This window comes from Eupeodes corollae, chromosome 2 (genome assembly GCF_945859685.1).
Source record: "Eupeodes corollae chromosome 2, idEupCoro1.1, whole genome shotgun sequence".
Lineage (NCBI taxonomy): Eukaryota > Metazoa > Arthropoda > Insecta > Diptera > Syrphidae > Eupeodes > Eupeodes corollae.
Window position 1 is genome coordinate 4227006 of NC_079148.1, and position 16912 is coordinate 4243917.

Genomic DNA, 16912 nt, shown 5'->3' on the forward strand with positions numbered 1-16912 from the left:
GTTTGGACCTCCTCAGGTTATTTTTATTTCTTTTGAATTGTTTATTATTTTTTTCTTCTCTTTGAACTTAAAGTCGGTCCAGACCTGATTAAAACAGACATCAATGAAATAAGCGATTTAAACCTTTTGCCAACCATCTCTATTTCTTACTGAAGGACCCTTGCTGTTCAGTTGCTCAGCTATGGAATTCCATTCCCTATTTATGTCAGTTTTGTTGATTCTATTCAAAAATCCCCTAGCCAACTGCTCGTTGCTCTCCATCGACGAGGTCCTGGAATTGATTCTAATTTGTTAATTTCAACTGAAAATGTGAACAAATATTTTGTTGTCACTTATCACAAATAAAGTACTAATAAATTTTATAAAATAAATTATTTAACAAGGAAACTTAAAGTTTTGCGAACTTCCATTTCTTCGTCGTGAGCAAATTTTCAAACGAGAGATATCATCGTTTTTTTTTTCATTGTCGTCGTTTCCATTTGTCTTACAGAATGCTGAATGAAAGCGTTCAACACACTTGAAGTTCACACTCGACAGCAAAACGAGTGGCAAAAGTTGAAAACGACTAATTCCTAATTGCTCGCACTTAATTATTTTGAATCAATCACAATCTCGAGTTTCAATATTTTTGTACGAATATAATACTTGCCGCATACATAGTTCCTATATGTCCTAAACTAAAAAAATAAGATATATACGTTTAAAGAACTACAAAATCATGAATATTTTTGCAATAGGTACTCTCATACTAAAAAAATTGTATAACAGAAGACTTAACCGCTTTTCCCAGCCATACAAATTTTGTCCATACCTTAAGGGTATACTTAAAAACTTAATTGAATATACATAGAAGTAGAAATAGGGGGGCTTTTAGAAAGTGGAAAAATGCAATGAAAACATCAGAACACTACAGGAGCAACAGTGTACATAAAAAGGCTCTTTTATGGTGTTACATGAACTCCGTAACTTTTTGTGGAAGGAAAATAAGGCACCCAAAAGACACCAATTCCTTTAGATCAGTACACTATGGTTTTTACAACAAAAATAAAGACTAGTCTTCGTCTTCTCTGCAGAGGCTAACAAATCGGTTTTGAATTCGTCAGTAATCTCTCAATGGAAGTCCTATTAAACCAGATAGAGATTGAGTACTTGCAATGAAACAAGTATCAATCTGGAAGAGTTTCGTCTCATCCACCGACGTCAGTCTCAAAAAATTGTTAATTTTCCAAACGTAGAAGTCCCTGAGCTCAAGGAAATCAAAAATCTAATGCAATTTTTGACCAAAATAAAACAATATTTAAAAAAAAAGTATGTTAGTACGACAAACTTTTTGCGATAGCCGTGAAGTCAATTTAATAAAAATTATATAGGAAGGGTATACTATAACCGAATTCTTTTTCCGTAATGATACATTTCTTATCCATTCCTCTTTTTTACTAACAATTTTTTCAGCTACTTTGATGATAATCCTAAAAAAAACGATCTTTGATTAATTCCGAAACATTCAACAAATCCGCTTTGAAAACCAGGATCGCCAACAAAACGTAGAAGAACCAACCAAATAAAACAGTTCTTTAGTCAACCAAGCACCACCCGAAAAAGCTTCAATATTAAATTAAAAAATAAATTTGTTAAGGCCTCAATTTGCAAAAGGTCAAAGTAGTGAAATTGCGGTTTGTGGAGGTTAGGACGCTTTTAGCAATCAAATGTCTTGCTAAAAGTAACAAAACCCCAACCAATCAGATCAAACAAAAAAATAAACATCAATTGTAATATTATACTTTCTCTAAAAAATATTATAACTTTATTTATTTTTTCTTTTACTTCTCTAAATTACATATTAGTATTAGTGCTTTTCTTTCTTTTTATGTTTTTTTTTTATTATTGTTTAAATATAAATTAATCAAGCATTTCACATTGAAATTGAGCAGCTTTTACATAAAAAAAATTAATAAATTATTTTCTTTTTTTTTGTTTAATTAGTTAAATGAAAAGAATATTATCTCCGAAAATCGTATTTATTATTTATTAATATTTTTCTTATAAAATAGTAACATTTTATTTTATTCAATGGAAACTTAGCTTAGCGCTTGGCGAGCTTATAATAATTATAAAGGACTTGACAAAAAAAATGATAGAAAAAGTGTTGTGTTTTATTTTTGCATGATTTGATTTAAGAAATTTAAATAAAGAAGCTGCTTGTTTTTTGTTTTCTTTATTTATTTTTATTGTTTATTAATTAATAAATTCTTGTCATTTAACACTTAAGTTGAGAAATAAAAGGCAAAAGTGAGTTGTTTTTGTTTACATATATAAAGTTTTGAGAACACGTTATGAGTTGTGTATTATGTGTGAGTGTTTTCTTTATAATGTTGTTGTGTAGTTGGTTGTTAGTGTAGTTCGGTTCATTTTGGGGGCCACATAAGCTCTAATTTAAAATTTAAGCCGAGTCATGAATATTCAAACGGAAGATATCGTGCGCACAGAAAAATGTTCCAGCGAGTGGTTTAAGGACAAACACTTGTGAAAACGCATGTGGTGGATCGTCATCACACTGAAAAAAATTAAATTTATTAAAAAAATTAGATTATTGTTTGTATTTTGTTGAATGAAATGTTTATAAAAAAAAACAACTTTTATATTAATATTCATGCTACAATATTATTCATCCCTAGGAGATTAAAAAAAGGGTAAAACAAAATAAAAATTTTAATCATGAAAATGTTTCCCAATTATTTGTTGTTGATTTTCATTCGGAGGAAGCGAATTGTTATAGTTTTTTGATAGTTTTTTTTTTAAAGCTGAGATTAAGAGCGTAGATAGTAAAATTAACAATTTTTAGTAAAAATACAAATAGAAATATTATATTTTGGTTCTAAACCTGGGTTGGAATCGACTTAGGTGATTTTTGATTGTCACCTTTGTGATCATAAAAAGTGATCAAACTAATTTTTGCGTCTGTGTAGGGTGATCACCAAATATTGTTTAGAATTTGGTATCACTTTCAAAGAAATTCACTGACGTTTGTTACAATTTCAGTGGTTGTATTCAAAAACCGATCTGAAGCTATCCGGATTATTATGTAATTATAAGTTTTGATGTACCAAGTAGCCACGATGATGTTCTGCCTGCATAATAGTCAGCATCTAACTTTTCTTGTTGAGCACTCTGTCTCCATACAAAGCTGTCGTGAGCACTCCCGCCATATTTTGCATTTATTGCCAGAATTTGTCTGATCTAGGCAATACAAATTAATGAATAAAAAAATTGACTTACGATCATAGCGTTTACACTATGTCTTCCTTTTCTATTGAAATACATATGCTCATTTTCCGAAGGGCGGAGAATCATAATATGACTCCCATCAATGCAGCCGATTACTAGGAAACAAATAATAAAATAAACAAGTAATAAAATTAGTTTATTTTTACTAAGAAACAAAATCCCGACTCCAGGAATTTTAATATTTTTCGTAGAAGAACATTTTTGTTGCTTCTGAAGCCCATTGATTAAATTTGATTGTAAGTGGGCACAATTTCCTCTCTATTTGTTTTAAGGTCAAAGAAATAACCTCACAAACAGTACTTTGGCCCATTGGAGCTGACCAGTCAGCGCCAACTTGACTTTGGTAGCCACCACCTCCAAGAAAATTTAAAGTCACGGCTAATCGAAGAATAGGGGGAATGTGTGTTGACCGCATATATAGCACATATGCGTACTTACTTTGGACTTGGAAGATCAAGAATGTTTTTTATTATTATTGCTGAGGTTAATCCTCAAGAGCCGGACATTTCTATTATGAATAATATTTTCATTTTCAGCATTTTCAGAATGTACAATCAGAGGCACAAACACATTCATATTGTCTTGAAATTTCAGCAACTAAAAATAAAAATCAATTTCGAATGAAAGTGGCAACTAAAGAGCTGTCACCAGGAAAAGTCATCAAATCGTGATTGTCACCGGTGACTATCACCTTACACAGACCGAATTTGTTGATTGTGACTGTCACCTATCACAAATCACCTTACACGATTCCACCCCTGGATTCTTACAGCAAATACAATGAACTAGCGGTTTTATTTATTTTTAAGGATTACCATTGAATGACTTTGGAACAAAAAAAGAGAGGTGAGCTAATTTTGTGGACCATTTTCAGCAACAAAATATTTGGTTTACTGATTTTATAATGAATCTTTGAAAGAAGCTTATATTGGGTGTATATTCTTTCTTGAAAATACTCAGAAGGAAAATATTGAAAATGCAGAATATTGTGGAAGTTAGGATGTATACAACATAAGAAAAATAAAAAGATTTAATTTGCCGTACAAAAATTGTTGATTCTTAAAATGTTTACTTTTTCAAATTGACCCTCAGCTCAGTTTTTAATTTAAATAAGTATTGCTTAGGTTTCATTTATCTTTATTTTAAATATTTCATATTTAAAAGGTTAAACAATTTAGTTCTTAAGTTTGAAATTTTAAAATCTTTAATATTGTTTAAAATTGAAATCAATATAACCTCTGAAATACATATTAAAATTAAAAACTGAGCTTTGTACATACTTGGTTTGAACAATACAGCTCAACTACGTATATTTGTGTCGATGGATGTGTTGGTAAAAGTGCTGCAGAACTTTTCAGGGAGGTTAATCACTATCTTAAAATGAAAGTATACGTTGACAAACCAAGAGATATTTATTTCAACAATCGAAACATCGACCGCAAACCATATCAAAAATTTCAAACTTTGAAAAAAGTAATAACAAATTCGTGTTAGTTTCTATTTACTATTCTTTTCAGTTCTTTAGCCGTACTGTGCTATGACGCATGCGAATGCGAAACATTTTAAAGCAGCTTATGATAGTGTAAACAGGAACTAAACCGTGCCATGTTGAGTTTTGGTAATCTACCAAACTGATACGATACTGATACTGATACTTATCAGGATAACGCTGAAAAATGCTCGTTGCTGCGTCAAAATTGGAAGAGACTAGACCTAAACTTTCGAAACCACCAGAGGACTTCGGCAATGCGATGCGCTGTCATAAAGCTGCTTCAATATTTTTCTTGAAAGAGTGGTGCGCAACACCAACGCCAATCTTTCAAAAATCCACACAATATCTTGGATATGCAGATGACATCGACATTATGATAAGAATCAAACGAGCGGTGACGGGTGCTTTCTCTAATGTCGAGTCTGTGGCGAAGAAAATAGGTCTTGACATTAACGAGGACAAAAGGAAGTATTTACTGTCATCAAATAGAGTCGATTCACACCGTAGACTAAATGTGACAATTGACAGGTACAACTTCGAGGTGGTAAACGAATTTGTTTATCTGGGCACTGCTGTTAATTATAACACTGAACAAAACTTTAATCATCCAAGTCTTGCTGTATGTATGGACCCTCTCAAAGGACCCTCTAACAGGCGGATGAAGGATCGCTTGGTATCTTCGAGATAAAGGTTCTGCTTACGACCTATGGTCCGGTTTGTGTCGACAGGTAAAGTAACATCTGGCAGAGAAGATTTAATCAGGAGTTATAAGAGCTGTACAGCGATTTGCCACTGGTCAAAAAACTGCGTGTACAACGCTTAAGATAGCTAGGGCATGTCAAGCCCGTAAGGTATTCAACGCCAAGCCTGTGGGAACAAGAATCAGAGGCAGGCCTTATCTTCGGTGGAGTGATCAAGTTGAGGCCGACGAACGTCAACTTGGTATTTGAAACTGGAGGCAGCAAGCTAGAGATCGAGTAAGCTGGCGAAAGTTATTACTTGAGGCCCAGGAGCACAATGCGCTGTAGCGCCAACTAAAGTAAAGTAATGTATGTTTAAGAATTCCAAACCAACGTACAGCGTCACCTGCCGCCTAACTCATCCCTTTTTTTTTCTATACTGAATCACTAGGATATTGAAGGTCTACAAAACCCTTCAAGTGTTTTGTTCGATACGACTTTGTTAACATTTTCGGGATCAGAACAAACAAAAAAGACAATTGTAAATTTGTCTTTATTAATTAATTGTTTCAGAATACTGTAATTTTAGCCATTTTGGTTGGCATTAGGTCCTAAATATTTGGCAGGTCCAGACGAATATTTGACTTCAAGTTTCTAAAATCTAATTAGCCTGCTGTCAAAAAGTGGTCATCTCAACCTTTTGGAAAGACCATAAAAAAAGTTAGACTAATAACTGGGAAATATTTCAACCCAGTAAGTAGTTTAGGCCCTACAAAAATGGGACATACACCTGTAAGTTTACTTGTACTTTTTTATCGTTTTAATTGGTCCAAAATAAAATAAAATTGTAGCTCGGGAGATTAAGGGAAGCCCGAAGATAGTTAAGAACTATTTATAAAAAAAAAAACTATTTATAGAGACAAAGGGCGTACTTATACTATTCTTTCAAGTAAAGATAAAACAATTTGAATAAGAAATGAAACTTGATAAGGATTGAGCCGAATGACTATTAGTCGTTTCATCCAAAATGCCAGATACCTGCAGCGCATGAGCTGCAAAACAAAAGCTCCATTAAAAAATGAGCATAAGTTTAAACGAAATGGCGTGGAAAAATGATGGTAGCGTCTTATCAAACGATTGGAGAAAAGTGATCTTTTTGGATGAAAAGAATTTCACGAGGATGGACCAGACGGATATAATCTTTAAGAACAAAAGAGTTGTTTTTAGATCACCATATGACCGAGAGGAAGCGAGTTATGGTAAAAGGTGCCAAATACTTTTTTTGCACAATCGATTTAGTTTATGTAAACAGTAAAATGACAGCAGTCTACTACAGAACTATTTTGGAGACAGCCTTAACTCAGTTTCAGGATGTTTTGGACCGCACCCGGTTATTATTTAGCAAGACAATGAAACGAGTTATATCACTTAGCTGTTGCAAGATTTGAGTTTAATCAAAAATGTAAGGGGTTGGTGCACACGCAAGTTTTAAGAACGTGGAAAGCAGGACAGAAGTAAGGAGGATCTAATTGAAGGTATAAAATTAGACTGCAAACGAACAACTTCAGAAAAAGATTAGTGAAGTTTATTACCAAGTTTTAAATGAATAGCATTTGAAAAACTAACTGCTGACTGTCAATGAAGTCCCTATGTTGTCTGAATCTGCCAATTATATGTTAAAAAAAAGGTTTTTTGTACATCTGTCAAAGCATAAACAGTGAAAGTCTATCAAAGAATGGCTATGAACTTGAAGGTTTATAAAACATTGACAAAACTTGATTTTTTCAAATGAACAATCGTTAATTTTCAATTAAATTGTTTGAGAATTCAGTAAAAAGGATTATATTCCCAAATCAAAGTCACTAAATAAACTTTTATTGATTTAAAATTCAGTTTTCTTTTAATGAATTTCTTAATTATGAATGAAATGAAAAGCTGACTAAATTCAATTGATAAAGCCGAGTTTCGGAAAAGTTTTGTATAATTTTTTGATATGAAATGGAACTATTTTAATTTGTTTATACATGAAACTATTTACAGTGCTCTGAAAGCCAATAAAAAAAGGAAAAAATTAGGTGCAAATAAGTTTTTAACTTTTAACTAGCGTCTTATTTTTAAATTTCGTGTCATGTTGGAATAAATTTTAGATGAGAGTTAGAAGGAAAAATATTTTTTTCAACATATTCATATAAAATTAGTATTTTACGACAAAAAGTTAAAAAAAAGACACACCAAAAAAATTAATGTAAAATATAAGAGGATCACATAAATTCAAGTAAAAACCTATTTACGTACGAATAACAATAGCTCTTTCTTTCTCTATCTCTCTCTGTCTTGTGTCATCATTAAAATTATTTGAAATTTATGACAAAAATTGCACATTTTTTTTATAAATAGGTCTCGTTTTAACTAAGTCTTATTGAGCGACTGCTTTGATCAGGCTACAGATCGTGCAGAGCCAACCGGAAGACATCGTGTTGAACGAAGAAACTGTTTGCAATCGGCTTCAGCACAAACGTCTGTATGTAAGCATGTGGTTGATCATCATCTGTCTGTTGCCATGCGAAAGACATATGTAGATTACCATTTATCATTATTATACAGCGACAGCCGCACCGCAGCAATAAAAGGTTACAAAAAAAAATTAATAAACAAAGAAAAACAGAAACATTTTTTGTTTTAAATACTCTCATAAAATTTATATAAATTTACAAATTAACTACAGCAATGCTTTGAAAAAAAAAGAAAATTATTTAGAATTGTTTTCAATTGAAGCTAGAAGCAATTACAAAACCAAAATTCAAATTTCTATAACTTACTTGCAATCGTCCTAGAACGTTAATTAGAACACCACCATCGAACATGGGCTGTGAATCTACTGCGGTTATCACTCTTTTTATCTTTTGAAATGTTAAACTCTGAAAAATTCAAGAAAAAAAATAAATTGTTTTAGAAAAATGATTTTCAAGGTGATTTTTTTGTTAAAGAAAATACTTACAGATAATTTTTCCATAATTTTGGGTGCTCCTTGAATTTGAAGGCCTTCAAAGGTCATGAATGAGTCTGTAGCCTGAAAATATTTTAATTGTTATAATTTAACATTAAATTATAATTTGCATGTAAATACTCTTAAGGTAAAAAAAAGACTGAATGTAAACTGTAATTATATAAGAAGTCAGACATTTTGCGATAAATGTTTAGATTTGGAATTTTATTAAATTGAATACTTTTTTAATATCTTCTGCTTATATGGGAGAGTTGTAAACGCTGCGCTGGTGATGGATCTAATTTATCCATTTTTGTTCCGATGATACAAATGAAGACCTATTTTGCGTTTAAGAGGCGTTAGTACACTACCGGTCAAAATTTTGAGACCACCTTCAAAGGGTTGCTTTATTTGTACCTCGCGCTTGGGTGTATGAATGAATATAGGATTTTTTACCTGAATTGTGAACTTAGATCATTCATAAAAGGTGCAAGTGAAAAAACCCCAGATATTAATCCTTTTCTGTAAATTTTGAGGAATTTTGTGAAAAAAGGTAAAAAAAAAACAGTATTGGGTTTTTGGCATCTATTTGGATGTCCCATAGTTTTTATTTTGTATTACTTTTTACATTCAATTTGGAATTTTTTTATGACTGCGGTAATATTAAAGGGTGTAGTACCCGTAGCATGATGGTTAGTGCGTTGGACTGTCATGCAAGAGGTCTTGGGTTCAATCCCTGCCTGTGCCACCATAATTTAAAAAAATAATTTTCGCGGGTACTGCCTCTTGCGAGGAATTGACAATTCCTTCAAGAGTAATTCTTGTCATGAAAAAAGTGCTTTCTCAAACTAGCCGTTCGGATTCGGCCTTAAATTGTAGGTCCCTTCCATTCCTGACAACAGTACTCGCACACAGGAATGGTTGAGAGTTGTAAGTCACTAGGCCCTGGTTCACAACGGACTGTTGCGCCACCCCATTTGAATATTAAAGGGTAAAAAAATGTAAAATTTGAATACCTACATATTCAGGATTTAGTATGCTCGGTTTGATCCTATTTAAATTTATTTGAGACTGTGATCTTCTCCAGTAAACAAAGTGCGCATTATGGGAAAAGTTAAGGAATTAACTATTGAAACTCGATCTGCGATTATGACCCTTATTGAAGAAGGCTATTCGCAAAGAGAAATCGCCACAAAACTGAAGATATCCAAAGGAGCAGTTCACAGGACCATACAGCGTTACTCTAGTACCGGCGGTTTTAAGGATAAGCCGAGGTCAGGACGACATAGAGTTACGACGAAAACCGAAAATCTGCATATCATCACAATAAGCAAGCGTTCTAGGAAGAAAACAGCACCAGAAATACGCGCCGAGATCAATGAAATGCAGGAAGAACCATTATCTGTATCAACGATACAACAAAGGCTAAGGCATGCTTCTACGACCCCAAATCAAGATCAAACGGTTGAAATGGGCCAAGACCCATAAGGATTGGACAGATGAAGACTTACAGAGTCTTATGGAGCGATGAGTCCAAGTTTGAGATATTTGGCTTAAATCGCAGTGTACGTCAGGCGCAGTGCTGAACAGAAGATGCTACCAGACTGTTTGGTCCCAACTGTAAAGCATGGAGGCGGTTCAGTAATGGTGTGGGAATGTTTTTCCTTCGATGGAGTAGGAGATCACACGAGTGATCGGAAGAATGGATAAAGAAGTCTATAAAACGATATTGGAAGACCACGTTTTGGTATCTTGACTCCGATTAATCGGTGAAGGTTTTGTATTCCAGCAAGACAATGACCCGAAACACACTTCAAAACTTTGCCGGGGATACCTGAAACAAAAAGAAGATGAGGAAATTCTAAAAGTAATGGTATGGCCACCGCAGTCTCCAGATATTAACCCCATTGAGCTCTTATGGAAAGAGCTTGACAGAAATGTCCGGAATCACCACATACCATCGGAATCTGCTCTTTGGGAAACTCAAAAAAATGCTGGAATAATATTCCAAAAGATAAAATACAAAATCTTGTAAGAAGATTGCCCACAATTGTAAAAAAAAATATTGAATTTAAAGGAGGGTTTTTTGATGAAAACTCAATTTAGAGCTTTTACTGTTTTTTTAAATAAATAATTTATGTTTAGTACAAAACTAGTTTATATTTTTCTATCATTTACAACTAGACATGCTCTTCACTTTTTTCACGTAATAACTTTTTTTCTAAAACTTCAGTTTAGGGGTTAAAACTCGATATTTCTCAAATTTCAGAGGTGGTCTCAAACTTTTGACAGGTAGTGTATATACGAATACCCAATTCTTGGACCTGCAGCCAGTAGTAGTGTCTTGAAAAAGTGCCCGGTACATGCAACTGGATGTGTCGTGTTTTGTGTATTCTGCCATGTAAATGAACATTTTTGTACGCACCAACCAAGGTGCCTTATTTTTATTTTTAAAAACGATTTTTTTAATTCAATACCTCAACATTTTTTTAACAAAATTGTAATTTAAAACGTATTGTTTTAAGGACTAAATAACTGCTTAACAAAAATATTTCTAAAACAAAAATGAAACATTTTATACACATATACTTCATTAATTAAAAGGGTTTTAATGATTTTCCTTTAAGCCTTTTTCTGTTAAAAACAGTTTTAGCATAAATGGATCAGCGTTTCTTTGAGCTTTTCTGTAAGACAAGGTGATATTTAAGAACTTATAAAGACTTTTTAAAAATTGTATAAAATACTATGAATACAAATAAATTAGAGAAGTAGGGCCTTTTGACAACTCTCAACCATTCCTGTGTGCGAGTTCTGTTATCAGGGAAGGAGAAAGCACTTTCCATAACAAGAATTACTCTTACAGTGATTAAACACAAGTCCTCTGGTTGACAGTCCAACGCACTAACGTCATGCAATGGGTAGCATTATAAATAATATTCAAATTGAATATTGAAGCTAGGTATTAATTGTTTAAAAAAAAACAAACACGACTACTCTATGAATTTATAAATAAATTTGTCATAAATATTTTTGTCCAGGGAAAATTTTAAATGATTTGCAAGCTTGCAAGAATAAAAGCATTTAACATTTTAAAAAATTATAACAACTTTTAAAGCATCAGAAATAAAGCGAACAAGAACTTTCCAACCAGTGTCCTCATTTAATAATGCTTAACAGTCGTTATTGGAGAGAAAGGTTTTATTGAAGTGTATTTTACGTATATCCTGAATGAGTGAACGCAAACCTATAAAGTGCTATACATTTTCAGGTTGATTAAGATAGCACATAGAACAATTTGAATTAAGATCAAACATACAGATATTGACATAAAAAAAGATACAAGGATTTAAAAAAAAAATAAATAAATTAACAGCAAAGCTATTCTGAGTTTAAAAATTATTTTAAAATCTGGTACCCTGGCCCTTAGCTTTAATTACAGTGTGATCTCTATTGGACATTCGACATCGGCGGCATCGGTCAATTCAAATATTGTACCACTCCTGTTGGACCATCCTCCACAGTGCGGTTTAGTTTTTTGTTAAATGTTTCCCAACCTCACATTTTATATATTTTCCCAAAATGTTCTATGAGATTTAGTCAGGCAATTAGGATGGCTACTCCAATACGCTGATTTTTTGGTGCTTAAAATACTTTTAAGCAGATTTGAATGTGTGCTAAAAGTCGTTGTCCTGCTGTATATCACATTTGAGATTTTCATATTCATATTTTATATTTTTATCCATTTTGCCCTCAATTTATTGGTCCAACGCAACACCAAGAAAATTAAACCTCAAAGCTTGATACTGCCGCCACCATTCTTGAGCGTTTTCTGGATGTACTTTGGATTCAGTTCTTTCAAATTAAGCCTTCTAACGGTTTTTCTGCCATCACTACCGAATAAATTTACTTTGTTTCGTCCATCCACAAAAGATTCCTTTACTTTTTGCCTCCTTCTGCACCACTCCAATCAAAATTATCGTGGGCGAATTTAAACCGCGTTGTTAAATTTTGTTTTCCTTAGAAAGGACACCATTCTTGCAATCCTTCTGAACAGGTTAGCTTCAACAAGTGTTTTACGATCAGTTCTGGAAGTTATTGGAAGCTGTAGTTTGTTTTTTATTTCCCTTGAAGAAGTCTTCTCTTTGAGTTGTTTTGCTTGGTTTTACCCTCTGTTTTTTAGCTTTTAGCGATCAAATAGCTTTTGCAAATCAATTTGAGAGATTCGCTGAATATTTTGGCTATTTCCCTTACTTCGTAGAAGTAAAATGATAGCTTTCTCTTCTAGGGAACAGTGCTAACCGCGACCCATATTTTCGTTAGAATTAATTGTAATATTATTAAAATAATTTGAATTTACTTCCTAAAGTGAACTTATTATTTTATAAAAATAAAAACTAATATTTTTGATACTAGTTAAATATTAAGATCTGTCTTGCAATGTGTTTCTATTGTAATGTCCACCAAAAATACAGTCTTACTTAAGGAACGGTTCATCTCCAAACAATCACCAAACACAAAAAATAAAGCCCATGTTATTTTGAATAAGAAATTTTAAATTTTTGTTTGATAATGGTCAAAACTACTTCTAATGCATGTTGTTGTTTTAATTTGGTTTTACTCTCAGCAACTGTCTCTGTGTCTATTTTAATGTCTGTCTGTATCAGGGTTGTTGCGGATGTACAAATCCGCGGAAGCGGATGCGGATTTTTTGAGACTCACTTCCGCGGATGCGTATGCGGATGCGGATTTGAGAATTTATTACATAAAAACAATTTTAAGTCCGTAAATAAAGGAAAATTGTATTGATTATCTTTGCGTTTAATAATTAAATTTAAAAATGGTTGAGTTATATTTAATAAAAAGCAAGATTACAGCCTTCTCAGACTGTTATCTGTTTCTTAGTGGATCGTATATTAATCCAGCTCCGCTAAATAGTTGTTCGCTGGGAAACCTGGCTTTTGGAAGTGATAAACACCTTAGTGCAACTTTGGAGATCCTTTTAAAGTCTGTTTGATTTACTTTTCACCAATCAAGTGGATTATTATCCAATTCTAGTCTTTTTTATTTCGGTAACATGCTAACTCCCTTCGGAGAAGTGCCTATTGACTAGCGTTATCAGATTCTCCTTCGTCTTCAGTTGATGAATCTAGCATCATTTCCATATCGCTTCTGAAGCAAGCCTTTGTTTTATGTTTATAAAAAATATTATACTTGCTTCTTCTTTCTTTTTTTTTTAAAGATTTTCATTGTTGGCGCTGTCAAATAAAACGAACTCTTCTGGGTGCTTAAACTTCAAGTGGTTTTTCAAAGAAGAAGTCGTGCGTCTTTTTCGTGAGTATTTTTTACGACATATTTTGGATTCGGACTTGTCAGGATAATTTTTATTTAAATAAAATAGATCCAGATGCTGCTTTATGTTCTGTATGTGTATTAATTTTTCACTTAATATATACAAATAAACTGTATCCTCTGGTCACTTAGCAAGAGCTTTTATATCCTCAAATCTGTGACCATTGCATATCACTTGTTGTTGCTTTTGTCGTCGCCTACTTAGGACCGAAATTTTTTAATTTAAAATTTTTACTAAGGGTGAAAGGGTCGTTTGTATTGATCATGGTATAGTATGCCGTGGTGTTGCTATTTTGCGAATTTGATAAGAAAGCGTTAAAAAACATCCGCATCTGCAACTAAATCCGCATCAGTTTATGCGGATGCTGATGATGGAATTATTGCAAATAATCCGCAATTGCGGATGCGAATATTCGCAACATCCCTAGTCTGTATATGTGCTTGCTGAACATGCTGGATGGATTTAAACAAATTTTGAAAACCTTAAGGCTCGTCCAACCAGCCAACTTGTGTGAACAGTCTCTAAACTGGCATTAAGGTATTATTCCTTATATTTTTCCAGCAACGCTTCGTATCCTTTCAGCTTTAAATTTTTGTTTTTATAGATTTCACTTTTTATTTTCCACACCTCAGGTAAGCTTTTTTATAGCACTAAAAACTCTTTCCAAAACTCGCTATTATTGGGTATTGTTGCCATTATTTTCATTCACCTTGACCGTTTTATCTACCGGTAATAATTAACCGAATAAAAAAAACGGAGTTGTCGAGCATCTGTTCACACGAGTTGGCTGGTTGGACGAGCCTTCAGGTTTAAAAATTTTTTTAAGATCCAACCAGCATGTTGGTCAAGCAGTTTTTTTAGATTTAGATTTTTTTTTACATGGTTATTGAGCCATATAAGACCCTATATTCATAATTAATGCTTTCAAATCCTTTTCGTCGTCCTGCATCTGTTTGAATCAAAAAATTTTAAAATATTGAGTCCCGACAGCATCAATATCAATTGAAGCGTAAAGTTGTGCGTAGTTATTTTTATCATCGAGCCATGTTGTCGAGCATGCTCGTCCATGTAAACCCCCCTAATAACATAATTCGGAGTGTTGGCGGGAAAATCTGAAAATACGCTCAAAGAAATACATTTGTTTGGATTATATTTCAACAAATTCTTTAGCGACAGAACGCAGATAGTTTTTTATAGTTGCCTTGAACACCTTGAATTTATTCAACAGATCTATAGGTTAATTTTCGAAAAAAAAAATCAACCATAGAAAATATATAGCCGTTTTTGCGTTCATTGTTTTATTTTTCCAATGAGACAAAAATTTAAGTTATGTATTACTGTAAGATTAAGGTATTTGAACTCTTAAACTAATTTTATATTAGATCCATTGAAATTCCAGTTATAAAAGTGCTCTTAATTTGATTCTGAGATCTAAATGGCATTATTTATTTATTTAATCATATTTTTAAAAAAAGTGCCATCTACCCGAATGTAATGATACAAAAAAAAATATTCAAATATGTATTGTATTATTATTCTCAAGCTTTTAATAAACCCAATATCCGATAAATCGACGGGCATAAAATTCGTATAAGAAATCGGGAACTATTTATTTTTCGAATTATTATTTTCCATTTTTAGAGTATGATGCAAGTTGGTCGAAAGTCTAGTCTACTGCAGGTTTTTAACAGCGTAATTTTCTTCTGATTCGAAGTTTGTGAGGCTTTTTGTGATGGATTTTGAATTCAATGTTTGCAATATAAAGCGTTCAAGATGTTTGCCTGATCATTAATCTTATAATTTGAATATGAATGCCTGACGATTTGATTTAATACTGATTTTGAATGAATCAAGAGTCAACATGATTAGAGTATATTCTAGAAGGCAATTTCGCCATTATCGAGCTTTAATTAATGGTAACAAATAAAAGATTACAAATACTGATATAATTTGCTATTTTAAAAGGATTCTAGTGGGTTTTTGTTTCGATTTAAAATTACAAAAATGAATGAACGCAATTATTGTTTTTTTCTTCTAGATATCGTTGCTTTTTTGGTCTCTTGATTTGAGGTTAGAGTACATATACGCAAAAAAAAAATCTCCACAAATAGCTGGGTGTGTTTCCACCCAGAACCCAGAGTGCCGGCGTATTCAACACTTGCAATAAAAATACTTATGAAATTCATACTAATTTCTTAAAACATAATTTTCAAACAATATTCAAACTTACACTGTAAAAGTTGACAACATTTGCCCTTTGCAATGGATCATCGAACAGTGCGTAGTATTGCTGAACAAATCCTTTTCCAATGTCCTCGTATTGTGGATTCAGGGCCATTGCTGTTTTTTTTTCTTATAAATTTATACTTTAACAAAATATGGTAAAATTAAAATATCAAAATTATAATTGAGAACAATGAAATGTTGCGTTGATTTGAATGTGAAACTGTTCTGCAAAAAGATTCTTCTTGTCGATGTTGGAAAAAAAATGTACAAAAAAAGTCGCGATTTTCTTTTGAACAAGAACTTAGAACAGACGACAGTTTCCGAATTTCCGATGCTGAATCACATTTCTTTCGCTTTCGCTTTTTTTTTCTTTTTTTGAACGTCAGTTGGAATTTTTGAATTGTCAATGTTGGCAGCGAGGTAGAGGTTGTGTTCGTTGAATGGGGTAAAAGAGTGAGTTCAGCAATTAAAGATATCTTTAAGGCTTGACTTATCTTTTTGCAAAACATAAAACAAAAAATGTAGAAAAGTGATTAATTAAAATTGGGGTGACTTTCCATTACCGCAGAACGAATTTCCTTCTGATTTTTTTTACAGTTAGGTAGGGGTAGCAATAGAACATGTTTTAAATATTAGGGCGAGAAAACAACTTTAAGTCATAAAAAAAATATTTCCTTTTCGGACTTAACCCTACTTTTTTTGTATTGCATTTTTTGAGCCTAAAACAAGTTTTTTTTTAATTGATAGCACGGCGTACTAACAGCTAGGTATGTAATTGGGGTCACTATAGGATTTGGGGTGGGTGCGAGTTTGGGTATATGCAAAGTACTTTTTCATTTGAGCACTAAAATAAAAGAAATTACCAAGAAAAAAAAACAGGGAAGAAATGTCAA

The 16912-nt window shown here is 32.7% G+C and overlaps 1 protein-coding gene across 2 annotated transcripts; it reads right to left on the reverse strand.

The window, feature by feature from the left end:
- Positions 1-1999: 1999 nt before the first annotated feature.
- Positions 2000-16376, reverse strand: LOC129946650 (probable nuclear transport factor 2). Of its 2 annotated transcripts, none has more exons than XM_056056903.1 (4): positions 16024-16374; positions 8456-8527; positions 8277-8375; positions 2000-2554 (listed from the first exon to the last, which is right to left on the reverse strand). In XM_056056903.1, exons 1-4 carry the CDS (start codon positions 16129-16131, stop codon positions 2441-2443), a joined length of 393 nt encoding a protein of 130 aa, XP_055912878.1. In that variant the 5' UTR covers positions 16132-16374; the 3' UTR covers positions 2000-2440. The 2 variants fall into 2 exon arrangements, with proteins under 2 accessions (XP_055912878.1, XP_055912879.1); XM_056056904.1 differs by lacking the exon at positions 2000-2554 and adding an exon at positions 7765-8009 and having other exon boundaries at positions 16024-16376.
- Between the last annotated feature and the right edge of the window lie 536 nt (positions 16377-16912).

Coding starts and splice junctions, on each gene's coding strand:
- LOC129946650 (XM_056056903.1), bottom strand. CDS start 16,131: ATGGCCCTGAATCCACAATACGAGGACATTGGAAAAGGATTTGTTCAG. Junction 8,376..8,455: donor AAATTATGGAAAAATTATCT/GTAAGTATTTTC, acceptor TGAATTTTTCAG/AGTTTAACATTTCAAAAGAT. Junction 2,555..8,276: donor ACGTTCTAGGACGATTGCAA/GTAAGTTATAGA, acceptor AATTTTTTTCAG/TGTGATGACGATCCACCACA.